At 51.4% G+C, this 13095-nt stretch overlaps 1 protein-coding gene across 1 annotated transcript in view; it reads right to left on the bottom strand.

Moving 5' to 3' along the window:
• prkg2 (protein kinase cGMP-dependent 2) overlaps positions 1–13095 on the bottom strand; it is a 221626-nt gene that overhangs the window by 96927 nt on the left and 111604 nt on the right. Inside the window, exons 4-5 of the mRNA XM_038791780.1 lie at positions 12260–12373; positions 10726–10831 (exon numbers count right to left, since the gene is read on the bottom strand). Of these exons, the coding sequence (XP_038647708.1) occupies positions 10726–10831; positions 12260–12373 (220 nt within the window). The remainder of the gene's footprint in view (positions 1–10725; positions 10832–12259; positions 12374–13095) is intronic.

Raw genomic sequence — 13095 nt, 5'->3', positions numbered from 1 at the left:
CAATTAACAAGAGCCGCCCCTTCTCCAATGGCCTCCTGTCATTCATCGGCCACCCCAGCAAGTGGTCACGCTGGCACCGATTATTACTCCTTGTGAAAAACGTGAATCTGGCGGTCGGGCTTCTGTGGGAAGCCGAGGAGGGGAGTAGCCATCTTTGCTCACAGGCAAAGAGTCCAGGGATGCTGGGCTTGCCACCCCAGTGCTTGCCCCCCCCCCACCCCCAGCACAACCTCCCACTCTACCGTGACGGCCAACCCCTATGCAGGGTCCCCCATCCGAGGGTGTGGGCCATGTAGCATGTGGGAGTCGTTGCCTCGCATCCCAATCACACCCTGATGCCTGCACACTGTGTCTGGACACTGAGGGAGGCAACACCACACACGCAGCAACCAACATTCGAACACCCAGGGGATGGGACACAGCTCCAGAGACATGTCCACAGTCGGAGGGTGGGTGCGTGCCACGGGAAGGGGGAGATGCTTGGAGAGACGGGCCAAGGGTTTTGAGGTCAGCCCCATTGTAGAAGAAAGTGACAAAGGCATCATACTGGTTGTGCACAAACTGTTTGTTGTGTTTGACAATTCCCCATCCTCCTGATAGTGCTGCCCTCTCCCCCACCCCAGCCAGCCCCCTCCCCCAGTGCCCTCCGTGATCCTCGATGTGCTTTGCTCTCCTAGCTCAACTAATATGTCTAGGTATGTCCCCAGGATGCACATCTGAGGTGGAGGCAGCCAGCTGCTTACCTCACCCTGTGGCCTTCCATGCCTCAGGTGGGCATCCTCTCAGGGCACTGGGGGGGAAGGGCCCTGGCTCACTTGTCGGCGGCACATGCAAAACCGTACCGTCCTGTCCCGTGTGCTGGCTGCGAGATGCGACCTCATCAGAGGGGTGGAACTCGGAGGAACTGCCACCATCCCACTGCAGGGGACGGGCCAGGTTAGCACTAAGTGCCCCCTCCTCCCGGTCGGTGCCCATAGGGCCCTTGAGATTACCTAGGGGGGGAGGTTTTGAGCCCCGGCTGCTCTTGCATCATCTGGCTCTGCCAGATCTGGTGGTTCCCTATGATCCACACCATGGTGTCGACACCCTCGGTGATGCTCCTCAGTGACTGGGCCATGCTCTGCAGCACCTAGGCAATGCCCACTTGCCCTGGGACACGCTCTGCAGCGCCCCAGCCACTCCCATCTGAAAGTGGGACATGTCCCACAGAACCTTATCAAGTTCAGCCAGATACTGGGTGACATCCCTCAGCGAAGCAGACATTCTATCGAACCCACAGCCATGGCCGTCACAGACTGCGCAACGGCTTGGACACCTCATTAATGGTGCTGACATCGTGCACCAGGCTCTCCACTGAGGGGGCCGCCCGGGATGGGCCGGCGCCGTCAGCTGGAGGTCCTGTGGGACAATGGACATGTGGATTGTGGGAGTGACGGGGGAGTGAAGGAGGGCTGTGTGGTTGTGGGGGAGTGGGTGAAGGAAGGGTGGGGGGGGATTGAAGGGGGAGGGGGAGTAGACACTCCTGTGGGGGTGGAAAGATCTTGGGGGCTGGCGGGGAGGGGGGATGGCGATGGTGTCTACTCACTCGTGCTGCCCAGTTTAGTTTATTGACCTCCTTCCTGCTGGTTTAGCTCACAAGACTAAATCGCTGGCTTTTAAAGCAGACCAAGCAGGCCAGCAGCACGGTTCGATTCCCGTACCAGCCTCCCCGGACAGGCGCCGGAATGTGGCGACTAGGGGCTTTTCACAGTAACTTCATTGAAGCCGACTTGTGACAATAAGCGATTTTCATTTTTTCATTTTTTCACTGAAGGCCAGTCCTCCTAGCCACACTCCTGATGCTCACAGCTGCCGCCATCTCACCACAGGCAGCACTGGCTGCCATCCGTCCTGGCCTCCACTGCGTCCAGCAGCCCCCCCAGATCTGCACCCCCAAATCTTGGGGCTGGGCTCCTCGGCGCCATTGTTGCTAGCCAGCTGGTGTTGGCTGGGCAAGTGCAGCTTAAGGGCTGCTCAACCTTGTTAGCGGGGGGCTGGCGAGCGCAGTGCTGGCGAACCAGCTGGCGAGTCTTCATTTGTAACGAGAAGCCCATGAGGCCTCATTAAGTGGACCGATTAATGTTGAATAGCGTTGCCGGCCTCACTGGGCTGAGTGCCGGAAGCTTGCAGCAATTCCCGCTGGCTACAACACTTAGAAATCTTTCCGGAGAATCGCGCCTCATGTTCGAACTACAGAATTAGACTCTGAATTTTAGGATGGGCTGTCCTGATCACAGATTAAATTTATAAACTGTGGAAACTACAGAGTGCTGGTCAATATTTATTTCTCAATCAACACAAAAAGCAGGTCAGCTGCTCTTCTTCCTACATTATGACAGTTGTGAGGAAAATAAATATAGTTTAAGGGATTTATATTTGTATTGGTAAACATTAGTTTAAGGTGGATTAATTTAATGTTTCAGTGCCTGGAAAGGTAAAGCCTGCAGTTAGACTCATGCTAGACAAAGGTGTTTGAATGTGTGGGGGTTGATTAAATTCTAACTATGTTTCGATGGACTATGGTTTTAAGCATAACCAAGAGTGGTTGCTGAGCAACTGGGGTGCTGTAAAGCACAGAAGCTATTAAGTTTTAGTTTTGTTAATTTGATTGCAGTTGGAGACAGTGAGAAAAATGGCAGCTCTCACAGCTGTGCTAGAAACAGTTGGTTTTAGAAGAGGAAACATTAATTTCAGCCTTGCTGTAAGAAAATCCATACTATGAAGTAATGGTTAAGAAAACATGTTGGAAACCTAACGTTTAGCTAGTTAAGGAAACTGGAGAAATGAAGAGACGTTTCCAAGAAGACTGAAGTTAATGGAACAGAGGAAACTGGGAACCAGAACAGATTCCTGTTCTGTAAAGTTACAGAGTTGAAAGACGTTGGATCGTGAGAGGCCAGAATGATATCTGCAGTAGTGCCAAGGTTTGAGAAAAATGACTACAGTTTGGGAGACATTGGGCACGATCTTCCCAAAAGGGAACAAAGTCACTAGTGAGCTCGTTTAACCGCGTGTTTCCCAGCACTCGCAGTGTTGAATAAGGAGCCTGACTGGGGAACGCATGGCCGAAGCCGCACATAGTCCTGTTTTTACAATGGGGAGCTCCTCTCGTTGGAAATGCCCATTTAAAAATGACATCCCAATCTACGAGGCCCACAAAAAAAATCTACACAACCCCCAACCTGAATGCAACATGGAAGGATCCCCCGCACCCTCTAACACCCACAGTGGGCAACCCCAGCCCATTCACACGTGCGCAAAAAATCCATCTTATTACCTTGGCAGTGCCAACATGACACTCTCACAGTGCCCCTGGCAGTGCCCCTGCCAGCTGGCAGTGCTACCTGTCGCCTTCGCTGGGTGAGATCCAGATTAACATTTTTAAGTAAGTGATTAAGCTCCTTTAAATATGTCTGTGCTCGATTCTCCTGAGGCTTGGGAGACCAGGCGTAACGGCCCCTGGGGAGGGCGTCTCCCAGGCCATTGCAGGCCCACTTGTGGTCGGGCCCTGGACAGGGCGGTACCCTGGCACTCCAGCTGGCCCCAGGCACTCTGGCAGGGCCACCTGGGCCCCCTGGCAGGTCCATCCGGACACTGGCAGGGTGCACAGTGGCACTGCCAGGGTGCCAGGCTGGCAGTCCAAGGTGCCCAGGTGCCAGGTTGTCCGTGCCAGGAATCAGGCCTAGGGGTGCCCTGCCCTTAAGAAGTGGGACGATGGGGTGCTCGAGGACCTCCTAAGAGGTAAGTAGAGGCGGGGGGGGGGGTCCCAGAAGCTGAGGTGGGGTGTCTGAGGGGGGAGTCGAGAGATTGAGGTGGCATTTGAAAATGGTGTGCTGAGCTCGTCAGTGCAGGAAATTAGGTGGTGCGGCCTTGTCGAGGCTTTCCTGACCAAGGCAAGAAAAAAATGACAGGGTCCCGTTTTATACGGCGGATGTTCTTGGCACTGCAAGTGCCAACTAAGGTAACACTATACATGCACAAAACAGGGACTCTGTTTTCCGTGCGTCAATCACACCCACGGTCTTCTGAGCCAGAGTTTCGTTCTGGGATGTTCCCGTCTAGTTAAAACAGCAACTGGTATCGTGACACAGTGACTTCACCTCTATCGTTATCGGTTGTATAGCACTTTAGAACATCATGAGGTGCTATGCAAGTCTTTTTCTTTACTCCTTCTATCCTCCCGCAACACATCCACAGTTACAATGACCTTTACAGTATCACACAGAATAATACCGTGCTGAAGAGGCCCTTCAGTCTGCCCTGATGATGAGAAACACCTGACCTGCCTAATCCCATTTGCCGGCACTTGGTCCGTAGCCTTGAATGTTATGGCGTGCCAAGTGCTCATCCAGGTACATCTTGAAGGATGTGAGGCAATCCGCCTCCATCACCCTCCCAGGCAGTGCATTCCAGACCACCACCACCTTCTGGGTAAAAATGTTTTCCTCAAATCCCTCCTGAACCTCCTGCACCTCACTTTGAACTTGTGCCCCCTCATAACCGACTCTTTAACTAAGGGGAACAGCTGTTCCCTATCCACCCTTTCCATGCCCCTCACAATCTTGTACACCTCGATCACATCGCCCCTCAGTCTTCTCTGGTCCAGCAAAAACAAACCAAGCCTATCCAACCTCTCTTCATAACTTCAGTGTTCCATTCCAGGCAACATCCTGGTGAATCGTCTCTGCACCCCCTCCAGTGCAATCACATCCTTCCTATAATGTGGCAACCAGAATTGCACACAGTACTCCAGCTGTGGCCTCACCAAAATTCTATACAGCTCCATCATGACCTCCCTGCTTCTGTAATCTATGCCTCGATTGGTAAAGGCAAGTGTCCTGTTGTGGTGAATGTAATATGATAATTCACACTATGTCTTTGTAAGCGCAGTAGCGTTATCCGACCACTAGGGGGAGTAGCTCTGGGAATGCTCAGGAGCTTGTACAGGGCTCCACCCTTGGCTCCGCCCATGACTCCTCCCCCTAGTGCTGCTGTATAAATACCCTTGTCCAGAGTCAGCGTGCAGTTCACTGAGAGTTCATCAATGGGTAACAGGCTGGCTCTGTAGTAAGTCGATTAAAGCCTAGATTCATATCGGAAACACGTGTCTGGTGAATTGATGGTTCCATCAATTTAATCGACTTAAGAACAATCAAGATCGATCATGGAATCAGCCCTCAAGCCTGGGCGCCTGGAATTCGAGCCGCAGGATGCAGAGGCTAAAGAAATCTTCTCCCACTGGCTGTGGTGCTTCAAGGCCTACCTGGCAGAAGCGAGCACAGCCGAAATGACAGAGGAACAGAAGTTGAGTCTACTGCACGCGAGGGTGAGCCACAGAATCTCTACACAACTAAACTCGGCCGGTTCATATACTGCAGCGCTCGCAGTACTCGATAAGATATATGTGACGCCCATTAATGAAGTTTACGCACGCCATGTGTTCACGACTCGCCGCCAGCGGCCTACCGAATCACTCGCCGAATTTCTAAGAGAACTCAATAATTTGTCCAATGACTGTAATTATCAAGCGGTTACCGTGGCTGAACACAGAGAATTTGCTGTACGAGATGTTTTTGTAGCGGGCCTCAGGTCTAATTATGTGCGCCAACGATTACTGGAAAAGGGTGCCCAAGGCTTAGAAACGACTGTGGAAGCTGCTACCACGATGGAGGTCTCCTTCCACAGCCTTAACCCGTTCCCCGCGGACCCCGCGACCCAATCATGGGCCCCCGACCAGCGACGCCCCCAGGCCTGTGCTACGCGGCCGCCCAGCCACCATGCTGCCCCAGCCAGCCACTATGCTGCTCCAGCCTACCATTTCTGCGGCCAGACGAAGCACCCGCGGCAGCACTGCCCGGCCCGCAACGCGACCTGCAGCAGCTGCGGGCGGAAAGGTCATTACGCAAGAGTGTGCCTCGCTAAAAGGGCCCCTGCTTCCAGCTCCCCAGCGGCACGAAGTAATCGCTCCTCTCACCCGCAGGCCCGCAGGGCCCAAAACGCTGCGGCCTATGCCCCGACTCCGCCCCCTCCAGCCACGTGCGATCCATGGGGGCCGCCATCTTGGCAAACCTCCACCACGCGGCCAGCCACGTGCGACTCATGGGGGCCGCCATCTTGGACGCCATCTTCCTCGCCGCCCGCCACGTGCGATCCACGGGCCCGACCTGCATCTCCGCGCTCGGACAACTCATCGGAAGAATACGACTATGAACTGAGAGGGCAGTCATCACGGGGCCACTCCAGCACAGCTGATTGAGCCGCCGACTACCCGCAACTCAGAGCCGTAATTCTGGACCAATCACGCCCGAAGCACCTGCGGAATTCGATGGCAGAGGTCCATATCAACGGGTACAAAACGCCATGCCTCTTCGACTCCGGGAACACTGAGAGCTTCATACATCCAGGCCTGGTAAGACGCTGTTCGCTCCCCGTTTTCCCCGTGCAGCAAACTATCTCGCTTGCTTCAGGCTCCCATTCCATCCAGATCCAGGGGCGCACCGTCGCGACACTCACAATTCGAGGCGCTAGCTACTCTAAATTCAAACTCTACATTTTGCCCGAACTCTGCGCGCCACTCTTATTAGGCCTAGACTTCCAATGTAACCTCAAGAGCCTCACCCTCAGCTTCGGCGGGCCCCTGCCCCCACTCACTATCTGCAGCCTCGCTACACTGCGAATCCCCCCCCCCCTCATCTCTCCGCCAATCTCACAAAGGACTGTAAACCCGTGGCCACTCGTAGCAGGCGGTATAGCCTGCAGGATAGGGTATTTATCAGAGCAGAGGTCCGAAGGATACTCAGTGAGGGGGTTATAGAGGCCAGCAATAGTCCCTGGAGAGCTCAGGTGGTGGTCGTTAAGACCGGGGAAAAATTCCACATGGTTGTCGACTACAGTCAGACCATAAATAGATTTACGCTCCTCGACGCGTATCCCCTCCCCAGAATTGCAGACATGGTAAACCATATCGCCCAGTACTGGCTCTTTTCCACGGTGGATCTGAAGTCTGCATACCACCAGCTCCCAATCCGCCCGGAGGACCGCCACTACACGGCATTCGAGGCCGATGGCCGCCTCTTCCATTTCCTCCGGGTTCCTTTCGGCATCACTAATGGGGTCTCGGTGTACCAACGAGCAATGGACCGAATGGTGGACCAGTACGGGCTGCGAGCCACGTTTCCGTACTTGGACAATGTCACCATCTGCGGCTATGACCAGCAGGACCATGACGCCAACCTCCACCGTTTTCTCCAGACGGCACAGAAACTGAATCTCACGTATAATAAGGAGAAATACGTTTTCCGCACAGACTAGCCATCCTCGGCTATGTCGTGGAAAACGGAGTCCTGGGCCCAGACCCGGACCGTAGGCGCCCCCTCTTAGAACTCCCCCTCCCCCATTGCCCCAAGGCCCTCAAACGGTGCTTGGGTTTCTTTTCCTACTACGCCCAGTGGGTCCCTCAATATGCGGACAAAGCCCGCCCACTCTTTAGGGCCACACGATTTCCCGTCAGCCAAGGCACGCCAGGCCTTCGACGGCATCAAGGAGGACATCGCCAAAGCGGTCATGCGGGCGGTGGATGAATCCACTCCATTTCAGGTAGAGAGCGACGCCTCAGAGGTAGCTCTTGCAGCCACTTTAAATCAGGCAGGGAGACCAGTCGCATTTTTCTCCCGTACCCTCTCCGACACTCCTCAGTCGAGAAAGAAGCACAAGCCATTGTGGAGGCTATCTGTTACTGGAGGCAGTACCTCGCAGGTAGGAGGTTCACCCTCATCACCGACCAAAGATCGGTTGCCTTCATGTTCGACAACTCGCAAAGGGGCAAAATTAAAACGACAAAATTCTGAGGTGGAGGATCGAACTCTCCACCTACAATTACGACAATAAGTATCGACCCGGGAAGCTCAACGAGCCGCCGGATGCCCTATCCCGCGGGACATGCGCTCGCGCGCAGATTGACCGATTGAAAGTCATCCACAATGACCTCTGCCACCTGGGGGTCACCCGACTCGCCCACTACATCAGGGCCCAAAACCTACCTTTCTCCAACGAGGAGATAGACCAGACAGGGCCCACCTGGTCAAGGTTTCTAGGCCCTTTGAATGCCTCGCGATTGATTTCAAAGGGCTACTCCCCTCAACTAACAAGAACATTTACTTTTTAAACGTCGTAGACAAGTTCGCCCATTTCCCATTCGCTATCCCGTGCCCCGACATGACCCCCCACACAGTCATTAGGGCCCTGCATAGCATCTTCACCCTGTTTGGTTTCCCCAGCTACGTACACAGCGACCGGGGTACTACCATGGGGGTCTCACTTCCGGCATGGCTGAGGACACCGGGCCCCGTACTTCTGAGGAAACACGTCAGGGCACACAAAACCGACCCCCTTGTTGAAAAGGTGCGCCTGCTCCACTCCAACCCCCAGTACCCATTCGTTGAGTTCCCTGACGGCCGTCAGGACACGGTATCCCTCCGGGATCTGGCACCTGCCGGATCCAGCCCCCCCCTCTACCCCCACAGAAGGACCACTCACCCTACACCCCATGCTGCCGCCCCCTCGCGCTCCCGAGCCCGCGGGCTCGCTCAACCAGTTCCGCACACCCGCTCCGGCCAGCCCCCAGTGCCCCCAGTCGAACCAGGGGAGTATGAAGCTCGGATACAACCCTCCCTGGAGTCTGCCATCGTACCCCAGCACACAACACCCATCCAGCCACCGCAAGAGGCTGCAACCTCGGTGCTCCGCAGATCACAGCGGACAATTCGACCACCGGACAGACTGACGTTGTAGACCACCACCCCCGCCAGACTTGATTTTTTTGCAGGGGGTGAATGTGGCGAATGTCATATGATAATTCACACTATGTCTTTGTAAGCGCAGTAGCGTTATCCGACCACTAGGGGGAGTAGCTCTGGGAATGCTCAGGAGCTTGTACAGGGCTCCACCCTTGGCTCCGCCCATGACTCCTCCCCCTAGTGCTGCTGTATAAATGCCCTTGTCCAGAGTCAGCCTGCAGTTCACTGAGAGTTCATCAATGGGTAACAGGCTGGCTCTGTAGTAAGTCGATTAAAGCCTAGATTCATATCGGAAACACGTGTCTGGTGAATTGATGGTTCCATCACCCGTATGCCTTTTTCACCACCGATTAACCTGCCCTCTTGCCTTCAGAGGTCTATTTACAAACATGCCAAGGTATCTTTGTTCCTTGGAACTTCCCAGTGTCAGGCCATTCATTGGATACTTCATTACTCCTTCCAAAGTGTATCACCTCACACTTCGCAGGGTTAATTTCCATCTGCCACTTTTCTGTCCATTTGACCATCCCATCTATATCTTCCTGTAACCCAAGACACTCAAACTCACTGTTAACCAGCCGGCCAATCCTTGTGTCATCCGTAAATTTACTGATCCTACCCCCCACATAGTCAGCTATGTGATTTATATAAATGACCAGCAATAGGGACCCGGCACAGATCCCTGTGATACACCACTGGACACTGACTTCCAGTCACTAAAGCAGCCGTCTGTCATCACCTTCTGTCACCTACAGCAAAGCCAATTTTGAATCCACCTTATTAAGTTACCCTGTATCTCATATGCATTTGCCTTCTTTATAACTCTTCCATGTGTAATTGTACTCCCCTCATCTACACACGTGTTCACATGGTCAAAACATTCAAGCAGATTTGTAAGACATGACCTCCCTCTGACAAAGCCATGCTGACTATTCCTGATCAAACCTTGCCTTTCCAAGTGGAGATAGATTCACTCCTTCAGAATTTTCTCCAATAGTTCCCCTACTTTTGATGTGAGACTCACTGGTCTGTAGTTCCCTGGCTTATCCTCTACAACATTTCTTAAATAGTGGCACCACATTAGCTGTTCTCCAGTCCTCTGGCACCTCCCCCGAGGCCAGAGAAGAATTAAAAATTTGGGTCAGAGCCCCTGCAATCACTTCCCGCAGCATCCTGGGACACAATTCATCCGAACCTGGAGATTTGTCCACTTTTAATCCTGCCAATACCTCCAAAACCTTGTCACCCCCTATGACAATTTGCTCCAGAATCTCACAATCTCTCTCTCTGAGTTCTATATCTCCCTCCTCGTTCTCTTGGGTGACAATAGATATGAAGTATTCGTTCAACACCCACTGGCTCCACTCACAGATTTCCTTGTTGGTCTCCATTTGGCCCAACCTGTTTATCTTTTTCCCGTTGCTATACTTACAGAAAATCTTGGGATTTCCCTTACTTTTACCAGCCAGAGCTTTCTCATGTCTTCTCTTTGCTCGCCTAATTACTTTCTTAAGCTCCATCCTGCACTTTCTGTATTCCACTAATGCCGCCGTTGATTTTCTTTCCTTGCAATTGCTAAAAGCCTCTCTTTTCCTTCTCATCATACCTTGAATGTCTCTGGTCTTCCATGGTTCTCTCGGCTTGTTACTCCTTCCTATTATCCGAGAGGATAATGGGGCCTGTACCCTCCCCATTTCCTTTCAAATGCCCCCCCCCCCCCCCCCCCCCCCACCCCCCACTACTTTTCTGTAGATTTCTCTGCAAGTAATTCTTTACAGTCGACTTTGGCTAGATCCTGCCTTATTTTACTAAAATCTGCTCTCCCCCAATCCACAACCTCTTTTTGCAACTTGTCCATTTCTTTGTCCATAACAAACTTAAATTAACTTACCTTCTGAGGAAGTTTCTGTACTGCTCATGTCTGGCCTGAGTTGTTCCTTTCATAATATTGCGGAAAACGTTTTGATCCAATACCCAGGTTTTAACACTGCTTGTAGCTTTAAGAGGACAATCACAAGTAATGATGCAAGTAATTACAATCAACTTCCATTCTTCTCACATCTAACAACCTGAATAAACCTGTTGCTGTGGATTTGTCTGATAACTCAAGTTTTTCCAGTGGAGCATGAGGGCACCGTACGTTGAGAGGTGACTGGGGTTGCCTGATCCATTTTCATGGCCAGGCCATTTAAACGGCCATGAAAATGGATCGGGCAACCGCAGCCACCTCTCAACATTGATGCTGATTGGTGGCTATGTAAAATGACCATCTAGATGTAGCTCACCCAGGGTGGCTGGTGAAAACCAGGCTGCTGAAGGGCATGAAATGAAATGAAAATCGTTTATTGTCAAGAGTAGGCTTCAATGAAGTTACTGTGAAAAGCCCCTAGTCGCCACATTCCGGCGCCTGTCCGGGGAGGCTGGTACGGGAATCGAATCGTGCTGCTGGCCTGCTTTAAAAGCCAGCGATTTAGCCCAGTGAGCTAAACCAGCTCCATAGCTAAACCAGCCCCATGCAGCTGTCATCGAGCTAAATCACTAGAGCAGTTTCATAGGTTAAGCCAACATGTGTGTGTGGGGGTGGGGGGGGGGGGGGGGGGGGGGGGGGGGCAATCTTGTGGTCTTGCCGCTATCAATGGGATTTCCCATTGAATCCACCCCCTACTGCCGGGCAACCCACAACCAAAGGATCCCGCCAGCGTGAAGAGCCGGAAGATCGCGCCCATAGCCCTTTACAGGGAAGTTGTCAACAGAATGTACACCAGATTCACTGCTGTAATTATGCCATAGAACTATCAATGAACCAGCTCTTAAAGGAACTCCTGATAATATTTCAGAATCAAATCACTTATCCTTTTATTCAAAAGGATAAATGTTGTTGCATAGCATAATCTAACTCCAGTAAATGCTCACATTTAATTGAAACATTATTCAGGGAGGCCAAGGTGCAATTTATGATTGTCATCTAATTTTGGCATCAAACAATGGCTATGAATTGATTTTGCTTTGTTGTCATGGTTTGTGACATCATCTGAGCCCAAGGTTAGCTTTGTGTCTTTTAGTCAATAGCGATTCATTATTCTCCATTTAAAATTCTTTTCAATTGCCTCAAGAGACAGTTAGTAAAGGAAGCTATATTGTTATTTCTAATATAGTTTCTGAATCAATCTCTTAAGTGCTGCTGCTTCACATATAAGCTTATAGTTAATAGATACAATGGTTGTACTTATTTATCCCTCAATTACACTAATCCAGTATAAATACATTGAACAACGGAGGCTGCTTGGAAAATAACTACCATAAACTAGAAAAGGATGCTAATTGGAGGTTCCATAGTCTAAAACAAAATGTTCAAACACATAATAAACAGACTGAATTGCTAAACAATTATTTTTTTGCACTATTGAGTCATCGACGAGCTGTACCTTTCACAGAGGCTGTCCTTGTGCAGTTATATAAAATAGCAAGTTCACCAAATGCTGTCCATATGCTGATAGATGTTAGAATTTTGCTGTTTTGAAGGACCTCCAGTTTGCCCTCTGTCAATAGGCACAAAAGAAAGGGCTTTAAAATACAGAAAATATCCCAAGGTGAATAAGATCTGATGCAGGAAAATGCTTTCCAGCGCAGATATTTTACCCACGGCAAAATATTTGATCCTAAAAATATTTGAGAACTTGAAATGGTCTTAATCTTTTTGCAATGAAAAACACTTGCATTTATGTAGCCCTGACCCTCCCCTTTCACAACCTTACAATGTCCCAAAGAGGTTCAGTCAACGAAGTACATTTGAAGTTGTGCCCATTGCCTGGGTACCTGCAGCGAGCGAGGTGTTGGTTAACCTGTCTGTCCTTAGACCACCTGACGGCCTGACTGTGAGCTCGGGGATGCGAGATCACGCTTCTTCTGTGCCCAAGAAGCGGGTCCCCCAGTGGAAAGGGCAGCCCAAGCTTGCTCCGCACTCCTCCTCTGCAGTACTAATGCTCACCCTCCCAACTTGCTGGGGCCTGCCTGATGTTATCTAAATGTAGAAGCCATAGCTCAGTTGATAGGACACTTGCCTTTAAGTTGGCAGGTTGTGGATTCAAGCCCCAGTCCCAGGGCTCGATCGTAAAATTCAGGCTCCAGTGTAGTACTGATGGAGCGGTGCACTGTCATAGAGGCTCTGTTCTTCAGATGAGATATTAAACTGAGATCCTATCTGCTCTCCCAGGTGGATAGAAAAGATTCTGGGACATCCTTATGAAGATACACTATTATG

The sequence above is a fragment of the Scyliorhinus canicula genome, chromosome 3, assembly GCF_902713615.1.
Source record: "Scyliorhinus canicula chromosome 3, sScyCan1.1, whole genome shotgun sequence".
In the NCBI taxonomy this organism is placed as follows: domain Eukaryota; kingdom Metazoa; phylum Chordata; class Chondrichthyes; order Carcharhiniformes; family Scyliorhinidae; genus Scyliorhinus; species Scyliorhinus canicula.
This window is presented reverse-complemented; position numbering and strand designations above follow the sequence as displayed.